Below are 24,360 nucleotides of genomic sequence, written 5' to 3' on the forward strand. Positions count from 1 at the left end.
ACAACCCAAAAATGACCCGTCCCGTGAGAACCAGATTAAGTGAATTTTAAAAAATAACTAAATAATTTTGGGACAAAATTCTAAGATAAAAGTGTATAAAAAAGATAAATAATCAATTTTTTCTGTCAAAAGTATCACCCCATAATAAATTAGTTATTAAAAGATGAAAAATATAAATTTAGTCATTAAATATAAAAAAGTATGATAAACCAATTGTGTCATTAAATTTATAAAATTATTTTATTACTAAATTATAATATTTAAAAACTAATTTAACAATAAATTTATTTTTTGAGAATCAATTTAATATTAAATTATAAAATTAAAAAACTAAATTGTCATCAATATTAGGATGATTAATTTGCGATATTTTTACATATTAATTTATCAATACTCATTACTTTTCAGGAACTAATCTAGCTACTTGAAAAAGAAAAAAAAAAAAAAGTATGTGTGGAGCTAGGCATCCTAAATAATTGTCTGGTTGACATATTGAGATTAATTCTTAGTGATGCGTTGGTGAGAAAGCATTGTTTGAGTCAAAGAGAAAGAGTCAGTCCCAGAAATGCTGTCTATCTACTCCAACCAACCCAACCAAAACAACAAGGCTAAATTTTGTTTCCCGCGTTATTATTATTATTCATTACCCATTCCAAGGAACCATATGATATTCTTTTCTTCTCCATCACCGTTTTCATTTCTTCCCTACCACTCCAACTCCAAGACCCTTTCAACTTTAACTAACTTATTCATTGTCTTCCTTCCAAGTTCCGACCACTTCCACCATGTCCCTCTCCTTCTTCCTCCTCCTCCTCTTCTTCCCTTTCTCTCTCTCCCAAACACCCCCCAGAGGCTTACTCATCAACTGCGGGGCCCACTCCGCTGCCCAATTCGATAACCGCACGTGGCTCCCCGACTCGGGCTTCATCTCTTCGGGCTCCCCCAAAACCGTCACCACCCCTGTTCTTTTCCCAACTCTGCACACCCTCCGCTCCTTCCCTCGCCAGGTCAAGAAGCACTGCTACAATATTCCCGTGTACCGCGGCGCAAAGTACCTCGTTCGGACCACCTACTTTTACGCCGGAGTCAACGGCGCTGACCACCCCTCGCCGCCGGTCTTCGACCAGATCCTCGACGGGACCCTCTGGAGCGTCGTCAACACCACCCGGGATTACTCCGATGGAAACTCTTCTTTCTACGAAGGGCTTTTCTTGGCTCAGGGCAAGATCATGAGCTTGTGCATCGGTTCCAATACTTACACCGATTCTGATCCCTTTATTTCTGCTCTGGAGTTCTTGATTCTCGAGGGTTCTCTTTACAACACCTCGGATTTCACTAAATATGGACTTGCCTTGGTTGCACGACACAGTTTTGGATACTCCGGACCACCCATTCGGTTAGTCCCAGATTAATAATATTTTTGTCCTTTTCATTGCCCTCCCCCACTCTTGTGTTCAAACTTAATGCCTGCCTCACAGTTCTCTTTACAACACCACGGATTTCACTAAATATGTCCTTTTCATTGATTCTCGAGGGTTCTTGATACTACTCCAGATTAAACTTCATGCCTGCCTTTTTGTTCATTTGGTGTGTTTTTTTTAATGTAGTCAATGTGAAGTTTTTTTCTTTCCTTTCTCCTTGGTGAGAAAGTAAAACAACCTTTAAGAGAGAGAGAGAGAGAGAGAGTTGTGAATGAGAGCATGTTATAGTTACAACTTACAATTATAAGGTAGTTGAAGAAGCTTATGGATTAAATTCAGAACAGAAATTAGTGGTTTATTATAATGTCGTCCAATTACAAATCATATGTATATATTACTTTTTAAAAATCAAATTAAAGATGATTTTTGGTTCATGTTATAAATTTTTTTACCTTTACACTGAACATGATAATTAAGAGAAGTTATATGGTAACTTGATAAATCTAGGAGTTTTTGGTATAGTTAGTTTTTGGATCAACAGTTACATGAGTTCTTATTTATTGAAGTCAAGTCATTTGTTTTGTCAGACTTCATTAAACGAGAACTCCTGCAACTTTTCGTCCAAAAACTAATTATACCAAAATCCCTAAATTTATCAGGTTATCATAGCAATTAGCAACTCTCTTAAATTAAACTCTTCTCATGTATAAGTTATCACGAATGATGTATTGGATTTTCCGAGTTTGCTTTTTACTATGAAATCATTTCCTTATTATTCTTTTTTGTTGTTTCCCTCGTCTCAAATGTTGAATATGTGATGCTTTTTTCTTTTGGGTCAGGTATCCTGATGATCTGTTTGACCGTGTCTGGGAGCCTTTTGGGCAGAGTAATTCTACCCAAGCAAGCACTGATAATGTTTCTGTTTCTGGTTTTTGGAATCTTCCACCTGCAAAAATATTTGAGACACGTATAGGATCTGATCAATTGGAAACCTTGCAACTGAGATGGCCCACAGCATCACTTCCTAGTTCAAATTCCAAATACTACTACATCGCTCTATACTTCGCTGATGACACTGCTGGATCAAGAATTTTTAACATAAGTGTGAATGGTATAACTTATTACCATAATTTGAATGTGATCCCATCAGGTGTTGTTGTATTTGCCAGCCAGTGGCCTCTTTCTGGTCCTACAACAATAACTTTGACCCCTGCTGCTAGTTCTTCCTTGGGCCCCTTAATCAATGCTGGTGAAGTTTTTGATGTGCTGCCACTTGGAGGAAGAACTTTAACCCGAGATGGTATAGCTTTTGATTTCGTGTTTCTTTGCTTAACTTTTGGTCATCATTCCTAAAATAATCTTCAAGGCCAAGACATTATTTATAGCAAACAAGAAAATATTCCTCGAGTGCCAATGCTGCCTGACTATATATCCTAAGATCTTTTATGCCACTAATAACATTGCAAAGTTTAAATTGGCCTTGTATGAGTAATGGCCACATATTAAAATACAGTTGATTAAAGGTCTGGAGCAAGAGGATTTTTGTGTGCATTTTTTTTTGGGAGGGGGGAGTGTGAAAGTTTTTGAAGAGATAAGTTAAAGAATGATATAGTTACGGCATTTTTGAAGGGTGAAGAGAATAAGTGAAGATAAGCATTGCTATAGGGTTATATATTGTCATGTTTGCGCTAGCAAGTGAGAAGATTCTGTAATTGGACAAATTTGTAGTGAGAAGTGCAAGGAAAGCCATTACTACTCAGCAATAACTACAATATTTTGACCCAAGTTCTGTTTTCCTTCTCACATATCAAAGAGAAATTCTCAAAAAAAAATTCTCGGGGTGGGGGTTGAGGGTAGCGTGGCCATTGACAGCCCCAAAAAACAATAGGACCTGCTCCTGATTATTTTATTTTAAATCCCAACATGTTCCATCATAGTTATAGTGCGCTTGTACATTAACTGTGGACATGCAAGGTTTTTAAAAGGGGAACTTTTTTTGACAGTTATTGCTTTGGAAAAGGTAAAACAGAGCCTCCGAAATCCTCCACTTGATTGGAATGGTGATCCTTGTATGCCTCGGCAGTACTCATGGACTGGCATCTCATGTTCTGAAGGACCACGTATCCGTGTAGTGACTTTGTAAGATCGATCAGTCTTGAGTTGTTATAGCACATGTTCTTCTGTCCTTTCAGTCCTATTGTGCTGTGTGAATGAATTGCTTATGATTTCCTGTTGTGTTCAGAAACTTGACAAGTATGGATCTTTCTGGATCTTTATCACCTTTTGTTGCCAATATGACAGCTCTGACTAACATGTAAGTTCTTAAGTTTTACATATATTCACGAAATTTAGTATTTCAAAATTTTCTGATCAGTAAATCATCGCCTTTCTTGCAGCTGGCTTGGGAATAACAGTTTATCAGGGCAGATTCCTGACCTCAGTTCACTAAAGATTTTAGAGACATTGTAAGTTTTTATTTTGTGTGTGTTTTTTTAAGTCCTGATATGATGGTTTATCTTCTGGCATATGGTTCATCACATCACTGGCTGTAGCTAGTCTATCTTTTTCATTCAGTGGAAACAAAAATTATTTTGCAAAAGTTCTTTTTATCCTAAAGCAACTCATGTAGTCGTGTTCTATAGCAATTGCACCATCCAAATGTTAGAAATATAAGAAAACTTCAATGTATTCATGGAGCTCAGTATTTGCATATTGCTATTGTGTTTTTAGGCACTTGGAAGACAATCAATTCAGTGGAGAGATTCCCTCATCCTTAGGGGACATCAGCAGCTTGCAAGAAGTGTAAGTTGTACCCTATTCTAGATACACTGTAGGTTACAAGCAAATTGCTTTTCCTTTGCTATTTCAATGTATGAAATTTTTTCCTCTGAGCCTCCTCCTTTTATCCCAAGTACTTTCTGATAGTTTTCAATTATGTCTAGAAAATTAAGTCAGTCTAGACAACTATTATGATGATTAATTCATTATGAGGTTAGTTAAATGAGTAATCTCTACTTACTATTGTGTAATGCTTGGTTAGATTAGGGAGCATCAGAACAGACATCTGTTGATAACTAAATGAGTTTTGGCTTAGTTTTCTGAGGAAACTTGGTGGATTAGAACAGAAATTTGTTGATTAATAAGTATTCTGAGGATTCAGAGATACACATATAATTCACTCTTAAGGAAGATCTGCAAGTTGTTTCATGCTACCTGATGATTGACCCCTATTTGTTGCAGGTTTTTACAAAATAACAATTTGACTGGTCAAATTCCAGCAAATCTCATTGGAAAACCAGGACTAGATATCAGGTAAGTAAACACCTATCTATTCATATTGCCCCCGTCAATTACAGTGTTTGCTTTACTAACTTGTGCATATCAACAGAACTTCTGGAAATAATTTCTTATCTCCTCCAGCATCTTGAGGGATTTGTTTAGTGGCCCTCCATAGTAAAGATGAAGACTGTCCTTTTTTCAAGAAATTTTAATTCTTTTTGCGCCTAAATGATTCTGATTCTCTGGGGGAAGTTCTTCATTGTCAACTCGTCAACTGAAGATCAAGCTTCATTTCAGCCTTATCTTGCTGGAGGACATACGGATTTCTTGTTTTGACTTGGAGTGTACTTTCAGATTGATTTGACAATTTTCATGCTCGATTCTCATCAGTTCCTTGAAAATTGGAATGTTATTTGAAATTGTATTGTACATATCCTTGTATAGGCATTATTTATTATTTTATTGAAAATTTTGCTTTGTTTCTTTTCGTTTTTTTTGTAACTTGTTTTGTTTGTTTTCATGTACTTCTGCAATTTGTTTGTACCATGTTCTGATTTTACCAACTGTAATCATACTTCTAACTTGTTTCTTTAGTGTAATCACTGCATCTTGTAGTTTTACCAACTGTTCGTGCCTACTACGTCCATTTTTTAATTTCTTTTACTTTTGTGGGTATGAGCATAATTTGTGGTATGGCGTGTTTACTCGAGCATACGAAAAATAAAAGATTGTACTTGAGATTGGTGCGGAAAAAAAGTTAAGAAAAGGTTTGTTTCCCCTTGCATGATAACGAGGGAAGAATCACTTTAAACTTACTTTCACATCATGAGAAGTGAAATAACTTTTGTTGATTTGCCAATTATCTTTTGTTTCAGCCTTTTTCCTTTATGCAACCAAGCAACCCTAGCAAATGTGAAAACCGATATTCACTTCTTTTGGGGGCGTTTTTAGCCAATATTGCAAAGAATAAATGTTTATTTTTATATAACTAAGATTCATGATAAATAATTCTTTAATGTATAAATTATATTACAATTAAAATTTATAATATATATAATAATTTAAATTCTGATATAAGATTATTTTTATTTATTGACCAATAAAAAAATTATTAAAATTTAAAATTTAAAATTTAACCTAGGAATAGGAATAAAAGAAGGGAGATCATAAAGATAAAATGAGGATAATTTTGATATGGTCGAAAACAATATTTTTGGATAGTTGTGAAGGTAGTACCTAAAATTAATTTCAAGTTGAAATATCTTTATTTTAAGTAATTTTTGTATTAGATAAAAAAATTATAATAACTTTTACTATTAACTTTTTTTTAAAACAAAAAAACATCTAAACATAAATCATTTTATTTTAAAATTAATTTTAATAAATAAATTTCATTTAAAATCAATTATACAAAATCAAATTCATTCCAGAATCAATTTTACAACCACTTATGAAAACACATACACACATATTAAATTCAACCTAAACTGGTTGAATATCCAACATGTATGTAGATATCAGATTTGAATCCCAAAATTAGATAATGAAATCGTAACCAATATCTACACACACATCACATGCTCAAACATCTAACCCTTTGCGCCAAGCCTGTTCCAATTTAGTGTTCATACTTCTTAATTAGCCATTACCTTCTTTTTTCAATCTTTTCATTTCGTTCTAGTATTGATTATTTATTGAACTCCGTTCAATCCCACTACCCGTGAATCCACTAGTTCCTACTAGTCAGAAGATCAATGCAAAGAATTTGTGCCACTTTTCAGTCTAGGAATTCAAATATTGCTCGATATACCGTGAAATTTTTTACAAGCCGTTATGCATACACTGAAATTGCTCTCCCTAGCTAGCTATTTTTAAAAGTATTATTACCACTGACACTCAATAATAATTGAGTCCGTTGATCAGATGTATGCGGCTGACAGGTGCCCATGTGGGACTCGCACGTTGAGGAACTCACTCAGCATCTGACTATCTGGGACATTGCTCCTTAATCAATCAAACTACCCATACAAGCAAAAAACTAACTACTACTATTACTCACCTCTACCAAGGGAAAAATGCACAATGACATAATCCAATGATTATACAAGTCAGAATTTACATTGTAATTTCTCAGATCCCCCCAAATTAAACATCTAATCTAGCATTGCAACATAATTTGTTGGAACAAATATTAAGAAATAAGCAAAATAAAAAACAAACTTAATTATTTCAAACGATCAAAGTACTCTAAATATAAATAAACATAAGCGTGGCAATGATATCTTGCAAGTTGAATTTAATTTTTTACCTCTCTAATTTTCCTTTCTTGAGTGGGAAAAGAGGAGGCAAGGCACTGCTTTTGACCTGTGTGCAAATTGGCACGTTAATCATTGGTCTAATTCTAATAGTAGCTGACCTTGCTCTCTCCAACCCTTTCTTTACCCTCTTCACATGCTGCTCTTTGTTACTACTCCTTGACCCTTCTTTCCCTTCTTTGGCAGCCACATCACCAAGTGAGCTTGCAGAAGAGGAAGAAGATGAGGAAGAAGAAGAGGGTGACAAAGAAGAAGCACGTTGCTTCTTCAACCTCAACAACTCTTTCCATAGAACAGTGCACTTTGGTGGCCTTGGAGATGGGTCATCATCCACAAACCAATTTACTCTACTATTACTATTACTATTACTATCCTCTTTGTTATTGTTGCTCACCACTATTACTTCCTCTTCTAACTCCTCTTCCTCTCCCTCTTTGGTTTTGAGGTTGATCTTGCTGAGCTTCTCTAGATGCTGCATCTGCCAAAAGGGTAGGAGCTTCCCTTCAAAGAAAAGCTCGTCAGCAGTTAACACTGTGTTGTTGCTGCTCGTGTTGTTTGAAAGGAACTCAAACTCAGCAGCATTCCTTGCTCTCTCACGTTCCTTCTCTTGATCTCTCTCATACTCGGCATTTGGACTGATGGAGATGAAGTTGTTCTCATCTAAGAACTCTGCTGAGAAAGATATTCTAGGACTTGAAGGTGGGTCGCTAGATCTGAGGTTGCCCTCAATAGGTTCAAGGGAAACCATTTTTTTTTGGGGTACGGAGAAATGAGAAAATGAGAGTGTGTGTGCTTAGGCTCTACTCTAGCATATCATGAGAATTGAGATTTTTAAAGGGGGGAGAGAGTGCTTTAATGTTGCATTGAAATGTTTAATCTCTCTTTTCTTTTAACTGTCAGGACGGTGAGATTATAATAATCAAATGGTCTGGTAAACCCGAAACAAGTGATTTAAGGTTCTGTTTAGAATATAGGGACAGCACATGGACGCCGTGGGAAGTAAAAGACAAAAGCTTTTTCATTAGCAATTCTTTGCATGCAAGTCTCAACCCCCGTGTCTGCATGCTTTAATAATATTCTAGTATTGAATACTAGCTACTATGTGAGTATAATTTTTTTTCAAATTTATGGAGGGTGTTATGTTACCAAGTGTCATAATTTTTTTGGGTGTGAAGTTACTACTAGTGCTGTGGTCTTTATCTGCTGCCTAAATTATTTACGACTTGCACACTCCTAAATAGATTTGGTATGGTCAATGTCACTTGAAAGTTCAAATAGATCAAGCAAGAAGATATTGGTGGGGTTACAACTAAAATCTGAATTTCAAATGTTTGAAATATCAAAAGAAATTAGTTTGGTTGAAAAGATATTACTACTACAAACCTTGGATTCCCTTAAGGCCTTAACAGCTAAAAAAATGTTCAAATTAAAATTCAAAATTTATCTAAAGATTGGAGGCTGAAAGAAATATCAATAAAGTCGATTATGAAAAAGTGAATAAGCTCACGAAATAAAATGACAACTCCATGTGATTACATCAATGGTTAACACTTTCAAGATCAAGTGAACGTACGTAGGCATTTTTCTTTTAGATTAACGAGTAATTATATAATGGTCTCTGCTGTACAGAAGAACATACACAAAAAACAAAAGGGATCAAATTATTTTAAGTTATATTAAAGGCTTGACAAATAATTAAGCTTAAGGATCCTCATGACATTAAATTAAACTGCTTGGTCAAAGAAAGATAGGATTGTTATTTTGACTCCACCTTCCACCTGCATGCAGGGACTTAACATGGAGGAGTTCCAAGCATGTGGGCACATGAGAGTAGTTTCTAAGCATGTGACAACTGGGGTTAAAGATTGAAGAGATATTAATGAAATGACCAAGTTACCCTCTAATATAAGTTGGTCCCAGCTGGTTCAGGTTGTTATATTTCCTATGTGCAAATGAGTTTATAGTCCTAAGAAAAGGAAATCAAGTTATGTGTATCGTGTTCAGCTCTTGAAAAAGCTTCCGTTAAGATTTGGTCAGGCTCTAATTAATACCTGACAGCTAATAAACATTGCGGTAAATCTTTCAATTATTACACATTGGCTGCTTTTGTTTATAAGTACATTATCCTTGGGCATTTTGTGTGGTCCAGCCGTGGACTATTATTGAACTCGACAATAATGTTAAGTGACAGCAGTGTGAAAAATTACAAAAAAAAAAAAACTTAAACATGTGATTTGTCATTAATTAAATAGGGCTAATAGTGCATATCTTTACCGAAAGCAGAGGATTCTACCAAGTCCAACAATTAATACTTCACCTTTTCTAACACGTAGACATCCTGAGACTTAACATTTCACCAGTTTGTGCATTGCTTTTTCTCTTGTTCTAACATTTAATGTTCAAAGGATTTTATCTAGTAAAAGTTGAGAATAACATGCTAAGATTTTTAAGCTCCTCGAGTCATTATTATCCTCAACAAACTGAACCACAACTACATGTGCTTTCTAGTTCAAGTTTTCTCCTAGTGCCAGCAAATTCTTTATCTTATTCTACAGTTCTGCAGAAAGACCAAGAAGGGAAGAAAGAGCCTAGGCATCAAGTGTAAAGATCAATGCTTCTGAGCACATTGACCTGTATCATTCAAGTAGGACCCTTAAGAATTGATGCATTGTACTATCCAACTTAGGCCAGTAACAGACAAGAGTAAAGAGTTATGTAACAAGAACTTAGTAATACCTTCCATTCAGCTTAATATGGGATAGTGAGGCATGCGTTGCTTTGAGAGAAAAAGGGGCCACACATTTTGTCTTTTGGGTGTGGAATTAACATGAAGGGGGCTGAAAGTGAAACGAAAACTAGTTGCACCGTGCACGTTTTTAGAGGAAATTGAACAGCTAGAGTTTACAGAAATTGACTAGGAACATAGATACGAAGTGGGTCTAATTCATACAATAATTTCTCCAGAGAGAAGATGCCAATGTGATTGTACTGTTCAAGGAGAAATTAAGGGACCATATAGGCCAATAAGGCCATTCTATTAAATTAAAGAGGATTCATGTCAATCACAGCTGTTGTAAATAAAAGAGAAACAAACACAACAATGCTTTGATTTGACTACGACTCAAGTTATTAATTGTGCACATAATAAACTGAGCTGGATGTTGTCAAGGACTGGTATTAGGTGGGTTTAATAATGTACTTTTCCTTAATTAATTAAAAGAGAAATTTTAGCCTTACGTTTTCAGCACAAGCTTTTGTCTTGATTATTGTTATTTCCGTGTTTAATTGATGATTCATTATTAGCTTGTGAACAGTCTACATGACTGTCGTTTTTTTGCCTTTGAGAGAAACAAGTTGAAAATCATTGGTCTGCATTGTTGTCATATATATATATATATATATATATATTAAACAAGTGGAACGACGAAAGGAAAAATTGATTTAAAAAACAGTTTAAAAAAATATTGATCCTAAATTATTAAGTATGATGAAAATATCAAGTTTAAATTATGTCGTTGATCTCTTAAAACATTGCATCTGTTTTCATTCAATCTGTTATTTATTTTTTTGAAAATGATATTTAATCCTCAACCTTTTTCTTAAAAAAAATATCCCGTAGTCTCTGTCTTTTATTTTATTTGTACAGAGAGTCTAAATGAAAAAATCGTAGTATTTAAAAAGAAACAAGTAAAAAAGTCGTGATATTTTTTATTAAAAAAAAAGCAACAAAACTTAATGTATAAAACTAAAAGAATTTATGAATATTAAATTATATTTTACGAAAAATAGAATATTATACGGAAAATATCATGATATTTTGAAAAATACATGGTTTAGCCGAAAATAAATAAGGTTTGGTCATGATTAGAATCTTTCAAGAAAAAGATGTGTGTTTGGTTTGGCAGGTTCAGCCCAAATGGTTTCTGCAAGTTGACATTGACTGGGTCCGTGTAGGGTAGCAAATAGCAAAAGCATGGAAAACTTGAGTGAGGATTAGGATATGATCCACGCAACCATTAGCATCAAGTTTGACTATGGAGTTTTCAGTTAGGCTTGTTAGGAGTGCGTCAAATTAATAGCATTGTCTTACGACGTTAGAAATGAAAACCAACAACAAGAGTCCTGCGAAGAAGAAATTATGACGAGTATTGACTCAATCTTTTAGACTTTCAATAAATAAATATTGTGGTTAGTATATATACTCGAATTGAAAAGAAATATTATTATTATTATAAGGATGAAATACATTCATCTATATCACGTGAAAAATGATTAAGTTATAGATGTAATGAGGAGAGATGGAGCCATAAAAGTGGATATGTATCACATATATGCGTGTTTGAAAATACATTTACTTTTAGTAATATTTTTTAGAGGTTTTTTGAAATTGTTTATGCTCAATCTCTCCCTCTCTCTCTCTCTCTCTATATATGCTGCCCATGTTCTCTTTTTCTAATTTTAAAAAATTATTCTCCTATTTTATAAGAGATAAAATATATTATAATTCATGTTAATATAAATTATCATCCTGTGAATTGAATTCATCGATCTAACTATGAATTAAAGCTTATGACCAGTTCAATCAATCCCCTAAAACTTGGTAGTTCAATTGTTGATCTCTAAATCATTGAAGTGACTCTGAAATTGTTATATATTACATTTATTCTTATATAAAAGAAACACATGCACATAATTAATTCAAGACAAAAAATAGTTTATTTTAATTAATATAATCAGAAATCTAAATTTTACTCAATAAATATCCATAGATTAATTAATTTAAATGGTTCTTAGATATAATGATATTACTCTATCATAGTCTAATCAATAATATTTTAACTAATTAGTATGAGATACTTGTTAATAGATCAATAAATACATAACTATTTTAAGGAAAAATAAGTGATATCTTTTCTCGTTAATAAACTTCATAATAATTTAGGATTAATTACATGTTTATACTAATAATTAGGAGAAGAAAAAATACTACAATTTGTTGCTTATACAGAGGTAGTATCACATTTGGTTTGGCTTCACTTTTGCCCAAAATTGATTCAAATTTTCCATGTTAAAGGCAAAGTAACAGAGAGTTTTGCTTCTAGTTTTTTATGCTAATATTATGATTTTGGGTTGTTCACCGTGAATTCAAATACCCTAAAAATCAACTTGCCATATATCTTTGTTTTTACTAAGTCTGTGTGGTGATGGAGTTTTGACATATTTAAAACTCTTTATCTTTCCTAAGAACTGTATTAAATATTAAATATATAGCGCTAAAATAAAAGGTGACTTTGGATACTTCATGGCGTGAGAAGTTTGCATTTCCATGTTTAGGTTCTGATCACCCTTCTAGTGGCACATAGTGTTATATAATCAGTTATGAATAAATTAGTTATGTAACAAGTTATATTTAAAATTAATTACACAATCAATTATAAATAAATAAAAATAAGTTATTTAAAATATTTATTTTTATAAAATTAATTATAATTTTATAACTATAATTATTTTTTAAATAAAAATAAATTATTTGAAATAACGAAATCTATTGAAACTAGTTATAGTTATTTTTTAAAACTATTTTTTTTAGTAGTCTTGGATAAGATACCGATTTAAAACTCAACTTTAATCTACAGCTTTTATTCCATCTTTATTGATTTCCACAATGTACGTATGAAGTTTCATTAGATTAAGTTTGTGTTTTGAAGTTTGCAAACATAAATTTAAATTAAAAGTATGTTATAGACTAAAGTTTGATATAAAAAAAATGAGTTTATTATAACATAATTTATGTTTGGACTTTTTTGTTTAAAAGTATGTTGATAAAAAAAGTTATCCTTCAAAGAAAGAAAATATTTGGACAATACCAATCAAAATACTTCTACTTCATGTTTCTGTTGTAAATATACAAATAAAAAATACTTAAATTTTAAAATAGACTCATAAGTACATGATATCAAAATGTTATCTGCGTAAAAAAAAAACACATCAAAATGTCATAAAAAATCGATCCAATAATAATAACAATGGTATTAATAATAATAATAATAATAATAAGTAAGGTTACTTCACAAACCAACAGAATACTAGCCACCCATTAACAATTTCAAGTCTCAATTGCTAATGCACAATTCGCAAACCTTAGTCACCTTATGTTTCTATAAAATAAAAAAATCTTGTGATAAAGAATACTGACAAAAGATGTAAAATCTAACTGATTTTAGTTAATTGATTTTTTATCGAGTTGTTAATTGTTAGTTTTTTTTTTGTTGGAAAATTTTATTTAATTAGTTATTGTTGTATTTCATTAATTTAGACATTTTTTAGTAGTTAAGGCCCATTTTGGGTATTTTATATGTTAGATGGGACCAAAAAAAGAACATGAACTGTTAACATATGACACATGAGAAAAGAGTGTTTAGTGTATGATGAGTAGATCTAGGTTGGGTTGAGAATAAATAAAATACAAGCTACTTAAGTGACTTTGAGCTAGGTTAGGTCAGTTTTGTGACCAAATTCATTGCTCAACATGAATTTGAACTTAAGTTAATTAGAGTTTCGTCACTGAGTTATAAACAAGATCAAGTTCTTTAAAAAAAAGTAGGAGTTCGAGGACCCTATTATTAAAGTTCATTGCTCATTTTATAAGAACATTTTTCTCGTTCATTTAAAATGCATGTGATTCATAAAAAATGAAATTAAATGTAAGGTCAATTAATATATTAATAAAAAAAATTGTAAAGTAATGATGACAAATGCTAAAGACTGTAATTATTTAAACAATATATATACATAAGAATTATCTGCAAGTTTTTTTTTCAAGCAATCTGCAGGCTATTAATATCAACACCAAGACTATAAAATTAAACTTACTTCATTTAAACAATTTCTAATTCGAACGGTAAAACTAATTTTTTTTATATAGAAAAGTATACATGTGACATTCTTAAGATCTCTATGTAATAATTTTTTTTGACATAATAATAATTATTATTATTATTATTATTGTAATTTGTTAAATTATAATAATTGAAATTATTATGATTATTGTGATTGATTGTCTGCAATCAACTTTTAAATACTAATTCTTAATTAGCAAAATTTGAACACATTATTCACCTCAATATTTAAGAAACATATCTTTTCTTTTGCGAATTCACTCAAATGGCTCCTGACAAGTTTTCTACTATCACGGTAAAACATCAGAATTCGACTATACTTGTGATAATTTTAAGGATGTGGTGAGTGCTTAATCTTAATGCTAATAAAATACCATTTTATTTGAAATGGTGTTGATGGACACCTAAGTTAAAAATCTTTATATAAATGTAATAATTTTTTATGCAAATTCATTGCCGAATTTATATTTAAGGTAATAATTAAAATTATCGATTTATTCAAGAAATGAGTTATCAATTGATTAAACATTTAATTATTGATTGCAAATTTATTCATGAATATAGCTTGATTAGTGACACACCCAATTAAAAAATATAATTTAATTTGAAATCGAATTAAATGAAATAAAAATTTCAGCACCAAAATTATACAATTTAGACGGAATACAAAATTACATACATTTGAAATCAATTTAAGAATTATATTTCTACATACTGATTAAAAACGTTAGTTTTGTAACAAAAAAAACTTTAGCATTATAACCCAATAAGTGTTTTTCATCCTAAAATTTTAGATCCTTATATTATTATGAAAAAAGATAACGAGATGGTGATATTTGTCATAAAAGTGACAGCTAAAATTTTCATTTTTCATTCATCTTAATTTTTACACGTAATGAATTCACATTTAAAGAAAAAAAAATGAAAAATCATAGCTAAATTATAAAAAATGAAATTTGACATTATATAATAATATGATATGTTATTTAATCATAATTTCAATTTTTCTTTTTCTCAAAAAACTATTTACCCATGCATTATATGGGTCACTACATTCTAGTTTACTACATGGAAATAGATAATGATATTTTTTCCCTTCTAATTTCAAGAGTAGACAACATCATAGTCTATTTTGTTGTTTTTTCTTTTAATTTTGGAACTCAACAATGACATTATTCTCATGATTGTTATCATTGTCGTTGTCATAAATATTATGTTGAATGGTGATAAACCGAATTAAAGGATGATAATCTCTAAAGGGAATTGTATAAATGCTAATACGATAGAAAAATTAGTTACATGATTTTAAAACTAGTATTGATGTAGTGAAAAAAAAAAACTAGTATTGATAATTGATCCGGTCATTATCCTGGATTAAAGAATTAACAAGGGGAACCATGGTTTACTTATTAAAATTCAGAAATCAATACATATTAATTTATAAAATTTTATTATAAAAAAGTATATATAATATATTTATCATCTATATGTAAAGTAATTGACTTTGGTTTATAGGGTGTTTTATTGTCTTTTAAGTCTTCAACCTGATTCTTATCAATGTCAACTTTTACTTTTAATTTTAAATATTGAATTTCCCAATTGCAACTAAAAGTGTATGCGAGTGACTAATATAAAAAATGTAAGTGATAAATTCAACTAAAGTTATCGTGTTCAGACAAAATAATATGAACAATGCAACAACAAGGATTTGAACACTGAGTATTAGATATTGTATATAGTAGAGAGTGAGTGACAACGGATAAGGTAAATAAATTAAGACATAAAAATATGATAAAACTAGTTATTGTATCTATTTATTTGGACGACTTAAGAGAGTTTACCAATTCAAATGCATTTTTTATCAACATGGTTGGTTAGATTGATTACTAGTTGGTATCTAATTCAATTAATTAAGATTATGTTCAATAAAATTACCTGAAAGTTTTCATCAATAGTTGAAAGCTGAAAGTTAAAAAATTATTTTATTAAATTAATGTTATGTAAAAGTAGTTGTTGAAATAGCTAAAAAGATAATTTAAAAAAAAATATATTTCATACTTATAAAGTGTAAATTTCAATTAAAAATACCACTTTCCTTAAATTATTTTTAATTGAAACTTGATATTAAATATAAAAAAATCTTTGGTCTTATTAAATGAATCATATTTTAAAAATATTTTCATTAAATAAGACATAAATAATTAAGATTTATTTATATTTGAGATTAAAAATATTTTATTATTATTTATATTTGAGACAGAAGAGAATATCTAATATTTATTTGGTTTTAACTTTTCAATATATATTTAAAGAAAGCCAATAATATGATTGTAAATTTTCATAATTATAAAGGGACATTACCTACTTCCATATTTTAAAAATATACCGACAATGTAATTGTAAACTTTTTTAACTTAAAAACAACAACAAAATAATTAATGTTATTGTCTACTTCAAAATTTTAAAAAAATATAGACATTGTCATTATTTATTTCTATATATTATTTATTTCTATATAAAAATGGAAATAAACAATGGGTTTGTTGACTTCCAAGTTTTATAAATAAAAAAAATTAAAAAAGGATAAATTAACTATGACAATGTTGACTTTCTCAAACCTAAAATATTTTTTTTAATAAGTTGACTTTTTGATTGTCAATTATCTTTTGATATTGACATTTCCCTGGTCAATAGCAGTAATTATACTCCATTTATGTAAATTTTCTTTCTAATAAATTGGCATATCTAACTATACTATCTTGATAAAATAAACCTTTCTATTTCATATCATGATTTTTTTGTTCAAAATTCTTTAACTTACTATTAAACTAATAAAAATTATTCTTCTTTATTTATATCATTACTTCGTATTTGAAATTTTGGTATACCATAGCACTCCTCGTATGAAATTTCAGTGACTAAGTGCAAGCTAACCTGTGTTATATATGCAATTCTTTCCAAAATTATGTATTTTTATCATTTAATGCAAACACTTCTTTTGTCATTTTTTTATTCTTACATTGATTAGGCTCATTTTACCGTAAGAAATTAAGAATGCGAAATCAACATACTATAATACATGGTTGTTAGGAATCGATCTAACTTGTGTAATTTAAACGTAATTGTCTCCATAATTTTTTTTATAAACATAATAATCATATTAATTACAAATTGTGTCCATAATCTTTATATATATAATAAATGTTTAATTATATTTTTATTTCTATAGTTATAATAATTTTCCTTTTTAGTCTTTATAATTATAATTTTTGAGTCTTTTGATTTTCACAGTTTAAAATCCTAGCATCTTTTTTTTAATAACATTTAAAACAACTACAAAACTGATAGTTGTTACAAATATAATGACCAAAAGGTAATTTTTTACGAGAATTAATTTATAATAAAAGAATTAATTTACAATATGAATATTATATATTCATCTTATAAATTAATTCCAATTTCCAACTTCCAGCAACTTTGGACAAAATTATACAGATATTTTTCAATTTCCAACAACTTAATTTTTTTTTTTAAAAAAAAACTTGAGAATTTCTCCATCCAAGACTAAAGAAACGTGGATCGGGCTGGGTTACCAACCTGACCCAACTTTTAAAATGTAGATGATGCTTGTTTTAGATAATCCTTCACTCCTTGCTTTTTTGAGCTTCAAATTACAAGCTACCCCTTCTTTTCAAAACCCTAATTCCTCTTTCTCTTCCAATCTCATTTCTCAAGATCGGCTTCGCTGCTTCCTCAGGTGAGCCTCTCTATTCTGTTCTCTCGCCCGATCACTTTGTTTCACTTTCTGATTCTTTAATTTCGACATTCACGTTCCACCTGATCTACCTGATGATTTTCCTAGCTTCGAATTATGCGTTTTTTCGTTCTCTCTGGCATCAGATGTTATGAATCATACGTAATTTGTGTGCCTTCTGCGGCTACTTTTGCATGACAAACTAGAATTCCAGTTCCCGATCTCTGTATGTCTCAAATATCTAAATTAAACATTCTCAGATGGATGGTTTGATTGATATCAAATAATAGTTCGTTACAAATATTGATTGTGGTTGTTATGGCTAGAATTTATTTATTTTTTGGTACTTTTTTCTATCTTATAATTGAACATTAGTTGTTGCCATGCCTGTGATCAGATTGGAATTTTATTGTAGTAGTTGGTTTGTTGCAGAATATGAATAATATTCAGATGGAAAATTAACGAATGGTTTGCTGTTTGTTTTATTAACATTATATCTTGATTATCCTGATTATTGTGATGAGGATATGAGTGCATGTAATTGTATGTCCTGTTTCTTTTTGTCTCATATGATTTGATTTCGCAGGAATTATGTCTTTTGTGCGGAATTATCAAGCAGAAGATTGTAGTTTACATAGTGGTTACTGGTCCACCTTTGATGGAAACAACTTTGGCAACAGCAATAGGAAAAGAAGCAGGAACAATTATTATAACAGGAACTGTAACATTTACAATGACAACCGGACAAAATTTGGGGACCATGGTTGCAACTTTAATTTTTACACAGCTGATCATGCTAATTATGTTAGATATGATGCTGTTCCATCATCTTTGAAAAGGAGAAAATATTCAGTGCCTGCTTGGCAAGAAAGCCAGCAATACTATGTTCCACCCATGGTCCATGACAATATCCCTTCATCCTATAATTTCCAAGGTCCTCCTACAAGATCTGATGGTGATGCCTCTACATCAGCTAGCTGCAAGCGTGATTGCTCTATTTTTGAAGATGATAAGCCTGTCTTCATGTCTAGGGACGAAATTGATAGACACTCTCCATCAAGAAAAGATGGTATTGATGTACATCATGAGACACACTTGCGGTACTCCTATTGTGCCTTCCTTCAGAATCTTGGAATGCGTCTTGAGCTGTAAGACTCGTATTACTTGCCATACACCCACACCCACACACAAACTGGGAGCGTGTCAGGTGAAAACTCATAATTATCGTGAGAAATGAGAACATTTTATAACTTTGGATTAAAATGACAGGCCAGGTTGCTTGTTTAATTACAGCTTTTATGTGATTTTTTTTCCCTTTTAACTAAAATCGAGCCAGGTTTTTAAAAGATCAAATGATATTTGCAATTGAAGAATCAACCTGAATAGCTAATTTTAATTTGATGGTTATAATTACATGTTCTCATTTCTCAGGATAACTATGGTTCTCACCTGATACATTATGCATATGTTATAATTACGAGTGATGTTCTTGGTTACTTGATCTTGGTTTGTAGATAAAATTGCTATGGTTCTCATTGCTATTTGGCACTAGAATAAAGTCGTCATGATCCTTTTGCAGGCCTCAAAACATCATTGGGACAGCTATGGTTCTGTGCCACCGTTTCTTTGTTCGACAATCACATGCTTGCCATGATAGATTTGTGAGTTTTCATTTGTTCTTTAGCTCTGAATACATGTTTTACTTTTCTTACTGAATGTTTCAGTGAAAACCACATCATCCGAAGGTTTCTCTCTACTTTTAGATATGCACAGAAATTTTGTTATGAATTTGTTTGATTAGTTAGTGCTTGGTATTTCATTTAAATTAATTGTGTAATGTTATTTGTAATTTGTTCCTTCGAGTTGCATTTCTATGGCCAAGCTGATTATCTTTTCATTTTGATCTGTGTTGCAGTTGATTGCTACTGCTGCTCTTTTTCTTACTGCAAAGTCAGAGGAAGCTCCACGTCCTTTGAATAACATATTGAGAACATCCAGTGAAATTTTACATAAACAAGATTTTGCTTTGTTGTCCTACCGGTTTCCTGTTGTGAGTATAGTTCATACTACCTGAAATCTCTTCTTTTTTATTATTACCTGTAGAAGGCATGCAAACCAAATAATAGCCTCTATTAACTTGCATATGGATATGTCTGGTATACCTATAAAATTGCCCATGCATTTGTTTGCTGATTCACAATCAAATTTCAGACTGGTATTATTTTCTAATAGAATTTTAACTCGAATTAGTAAAATTTTCTCTTGATATATCCTTTTTCTTCCTCATAGTTGAATACTAATTAAACTTTGATTTTAATTTTAATTTTTATTAACCTGATTTGAGTTGTTTCACAGGATTGGTTTGAACAGTATCGGGAGCGGGTGCTTGAGGCTGAACAACTGATACTTACTACTCTAAATTTTGAACTCAATGTGCAACATCCATATGTACCTCTTACATCTGTTCTTAACAAATTAGGTCTATCAAAGACTGTTTTGGTGAATCTGGCATTAAACTTGGTCAGTGAAGGGTGAGTTTTCTTATTTTTCAATCTTTTACTTTATGATTTCAGTAGCAATGTTTGTTTATACCATTCATTTTGAGGACAAAACTAGTTGGCTCAAATCAAATCTGTATGCAATGTTCTGAGCTGTTGGCTGATGTCCTCTTCATGTATTCCATTTGTTGGTTCTGACTAGGCTCTTGTTATCTAACCGAGTTACTGGAATAAAAAAACCTAGTGTAGGAAACAGGACATGGGGCATTGGGTGTTAAATCTCAACTCAAGCAATAGAATGCCTTGAGGTCTGGAGATCTAGTGGCTGAGGAAGATACCTTGGTGTCTCCCCTTCTAAATTTTGGTTCAAAATAGTGTTGATTCTCTCAATATTTTGCTTTAGCCCAACTTCTCTGTGTAGCTATTCTGTCATGGGATATTGATTGTTTTGGCATCCATATAATTGCAGGATCTTCACAAGATTAGCGTGCTGGCCTGTATGATATTCTTAGCTGGCGGATTGATATGCTGTTCATCAAAAGTTTTGTTTTACATCTGAAGTTGAACTGCTGATGTCTAATGGATTGCTTTATCTTGAAATATGTCCCATCAACTTTTATTTCGGCTAGCCAAGCTAGCCACAAGAGCCCTAACCTGCCAACCCAGATTTTGTCTCTAACCCTCAACACCTTCTAGTTTATGCTGATTTTCATTAGCCAAATGGGCTCTATATAATTTTAGTAACTTGGGTTGAAAGAAGATCATAAAGTGATTTGACAATCAGTAACCAACAAAATGAAAGAGAGAAGCAAACAGCCTGAAATTGAAACATGGAATGAATCTTTTATTGTTCTGAACAAGTTTTGGTCAATAATTACCCATTGGTCAAAATGAGGCCTTTGAACTTATTATGTGGAGGAAAATAGAGGTCTTCTCTACTGCTGGTTTATTTTTTACTAAAGAGTCAGAGTATCTCTGGTACTGTGTTTTTGTTTATTCTCTTTAGTACCATATGTTATCAATGGCGAATGGAAGAATTAGGCGGAAGGCCTAAATTCTGTCATATAAACACGGCATGGCAGCCTATGGTGCCACCATAGTTGGCCTCCCTTTACAAATTGCCTATGGCAAAAAATCCGCCCTGCCAATTCTGCCATGGCTCCGACATTTAACAATGGATTTGGGAGAAAACTGTTTCTAGGACAAATCTGCTGATAAAATTCTCTTTTGAAGTGTTTCCGTTGTGGTCAGTTTAATTGCCAACTTTTGGCTTTGTGAAACATTTCTTTTCTTAATTTCCCCCTCATTTCCAACCTCAATGAATATTTTGCTAACTCAAATGGATTAGTTAAATCATATTTGTTTTTCCCCCCAGGTTTTTTAAATTTGAATTTAATTTTGTTCCCTTTTCAATCTATAAGATGCTTTCACTTTATCCAATAATTTATTGATGCATCTAAAAAAGAGTTTGACGTGACAACCATGGCACAAACAAAGGCTTTGTTGTTGTTTGTTTGTTAACTGAAAATTGTGAGAATTACTTCCTTGTAGTGTTGATTTGTTTAGTTTTAACATTAGGCATTGTTCATGATTTTGATAGGTTCTTCTTGTGTGTTAAAACATAGATTGCGGAAGTTATTGAAAATCTGAAACGAGAAGCCATTTAGTGTTCAACTTTTGAAGTAGATGTCCTAAAGCTTAAATATTTGACACTATCATTCTATGATTTTGCCCCTCTTACTCATATTTACTGAATATAATTATGGTTATGTCACCCCCCCCCCAAAAAAAAATCATGCTGAAGTTGGCTCACACTTTACTTTCCTTCATGTCATTTGGCATCTGGTGGTCCTTTCTTTAGATGTCTGCCTTAGTTCTTTGAAAATGTTATTGGTTGGAGAGGTTGATCTTTATTATGATTTAAATGCCTCAGCATCTTCATGAAATATCAATACTAATGGTACCAGTGTTATTTGTTGGTATGGCTGGCCTGCTAAATTTCAATGGATTATGCATAGAAGAGATTTTGCTTCTGTCTTTAGTTAAATTGCTCAAATGTTTTGATGACTCCAAAACCTTCTTTGTTGGATGGGTTGTTGTGGACAGTGGCTCTGTCTTTATGCTTTTAATTCTTAAGGAAATTTTGTACTATTGTATGGTGTTGGTCCTAGCAGCCTTTCTTTTTATCCTTCTTCTCCAATATGATTTACAGTTAATACCTTCATTGCTTCTGAAAGTTCTGCACAACTAGTTTGAAAGTTATAATGTACTGGATTTCCTGTGCTCAACCTCGAAAGACAAGGAGGATTAAAAAAGTGGAACTTTTCTTTTTCCTGTTCTGTTTTTATCCCTGTTCCTCTTAAAAAGGGTCAGTGGGTATTTCAGGTGGCTGTGATGTAGTGGTTCTATGCAGCCTACATACCTTGTCATAAGTCGAAAATATTCCATTTAAAGGGTAATCATGTGCAAATTTGGGCTTTTGAAAAATAGTGCTAGACTGGTTAGGGTTTGCTTGTAGAAGTTTCTTTTTCTTTTTTGGGAAGGGGGTTGCCCCGAAGCCGTTTATCGTTACACCCTAAGGTCACAATAAGGATCTCCCAATTGTTGAAACAGTTAGAGATGTGCTTGAACAGTGAGACATATTTGTCAATACTAATCAATCTTTATAAATTTGTCCTTGTGCCTTCCACGTATGCCAAAGTTTGTACTAAACTCATCAACTAGCTTTCTGCTTCAAATTGTTATATTTGGGCAAGGGTAATCGATAATTTCTCTTCTTTTCTTTTTGCTTTCTTTTTTTGATGTTATTGTCTAGTGAGTTTTGAACTTCTAATTTACACTTGCAACATGAACATTCATTGGATTTATTCTATAGTGTGTTGAATAAGTTGCATTCATAGTCAACATTCCTATATGCATGGTAGCAAGGCTCTCCAGGTCAAAATATTGAGAAGATATGGCATTGGCATTAGCTTTGAAAGATTCAATTGTTAGCAATATGCAGCACAGCACTCCATGCATGCTTTCTCTTTTTAGTTGCATAAATTTCTGGAGTTTAGAGCCCCCACAGCACAGTTGGGTCTGGAAGTCTGATAAATTCTCTAGATGAGTATAAAATATTGCTATAGTTTGGTACTCTTATCAGCAATCCTGCACAGATTCTTGGAATTGTATTCTTCCTGAGTTGCTGCTTTTCTAGTTGGTAAGGAAAACTTAATAAATTTGTGTTTTCCTCTTGGTATGAATCTTGAATACTATTTGTATTATATTACTGCTCATTTTAATAGATGACATGATCTGTCATGGTGGGAACATATGCTAAGTTGGTGCCTCGGATGGTTAGTTTGACTATTTATGAACCTCTATTGTATTGAGCAATGCTGGTTGTAGTGGTGTCTGTCTTGTATGGTCTACTGATGCAGAAAATTGTTTTGCAGGCTTCGGAGTTCTCTGTGGCTTCAATTTAAACCCCATCATATTGCTGCTGGAGCTGCATATCTTGCTGCCAAGTTTCTGAACATGGATCTCGCAGCTTATCAGAACATCTGGCAAGAGTTCCAGACAACACCATCCATACTTCAAGGTATCCTGCACCCACTTCCCCGTTCTAATTTTCAAGCAACGTTGCTGGATTTATTGTTCTGTTCTGAAATGATCAGTTCAGTAACAATAGATAAGTGCATTGCAGTTTTTTAAGATTGACATGTATTTTGTATCTTCCTTTACTAGTTATTAATATTGGTTCTCGCATTGATGCAGCTGTCTCGCAGCAATTAATGGAGCTCTTTTAAAAGTATGGAAGAACTGGATTACAGCATCCTTCTTAGTGGAGTAGATTTTGAGTATATATAATTCAAAATGTCACATACTTTGGAGGGAGAGATTAGGAACTACGACATAGGATTTTAGTGGGTGTGACCTACGGATTTTTATGTTTTACCAACTTCTCTGAATTCTCTGCTAAAATGTCGAGCATGCTTTGCGTTCATTTTTGTTGATGCTTTGTGATCTACTGTCAGTGTCATAATATCAATCATGGTCGTGTTTAGTGAATGAAGAGCCTATCCTTGAAAGCACACAGATTTGTAACACGTGTTCGCAACAGTTATTGGGTTCGGAGGTTAAAATTTATTTTTTGCTGCCTTTCTGACCCTGCTTTATGGTACGAAAGGAAAATTAATTTGTTTGTGCCTA

General features: G+C 32.0%; 3 protein-coding genes across 4 annotated transcripts; 2 read left to right on the forward strand and 1 right to left on the reverse strand.

Annotated features, from left to right (window-relative positions):
- The first annotated feature begins 442 nt into the window (after positions 1-442).
- LOC100797986 (putative leucine-rich repeat receptor-like serine/threonine-protein kinase At2g14440) lies at positions 443-5,162 on the forward strand. The gene is made up of 8 exons (XM_003555287.5): positions 443-1,396; positions 2,261-2,721; positions 3,425-3,560; positions 3,664-3,735; positions 3,818-3,886; positions 4,152-4,223; positions 4,662-4,733; positions 4,810-5,162. The coding sequence occupies exons 1-8, from the start codon at positions 786-788 to the stop codon at positions 4,847-4,849; spliced, it is 1,533 nt and encodes a 510-aa protein (XP_003555335.1). The 5' UTR covers positions 443-785; the 3' UTR covers positions 4,850-5,162.
- A 1,318-nt stretch (positions 5,163-6,480) lies between these two features.
- On the reverse strand, positions 6,481-7,972 carry LOC100527845 (uncharacterized). The gene is made up of 2 exons (XM_003555986.5): positions 7,009-7,972; positions 6,481-6,690 (listed from the first exon to the last, which is right to left on the reverse strand). The coding sequence occupies exons 1-2, from the start codon at positions 7,761-7,763 to the stop codon at positions 6,687-6,689; spliced, it is 759 nt and encodes a 252-aa protein (XP_003556034.1). The 5' UTR covers positions 7,764-7,972; the 3' UTR covers positions 6,481-6,686.
- A 9,547-nt stretch (positions 7,973-17,519) lies between these two features.
- On the forward strand, positions 17,520-24,154 carry LOC100797811 (cyclin family protein). Of its 2 annotated transcripts, XM_006605302.4 has the most exons (7): positions 17,520-17,671; positions 18,255-18,816; positions 19,248-19,329; positions 19,584-19,718; positions 20,024-20,199; positions 23,604-23,749; positions 23,926-24,154. In XM_006605302.4, the coding sequence occupies exons 2-7, from the start codon at positions 18,260-18,262 to the stop codon at positions 23,955-23,957; spliced, it is 1,128 nt and encodes a 375-aa protein (XP_006605365.1). In that variant the 5' UTR covers positions 17,520-17,671; positions 18,255-18,259; the 3' UTR covers positions 23,958-24,154. The 2 variants fall into 2 exon arrangements, with proteins under 2 accessions (XP_006605365.1, NP_001242338.2); NM_001255409.3 differs by lacking the exons at positions 23,604-23,749; positions 23,926-24,154 and adding an exon at positions 20,636-20,761 and having other exon boundaries at positions 17,576-17,671.
- The last annotated feature ends 206 nt before the right edge of the window (positions 24,155-24,360 follow it).

This window comes from Glycine max, chromosome 20, assembly GCF_000004515.6.
Source record: "Glycine max cultivar Williams 82 chromosome 20, Glycine_max_v4.0, whole genome shotgun sequence".
Classification (NCBI taxonomy): Eukaryota; Viridiplantae; Streptophyta; class Magnoliopsida; order Fabales; family Fabaceae; genus Glycine; species Glycine max.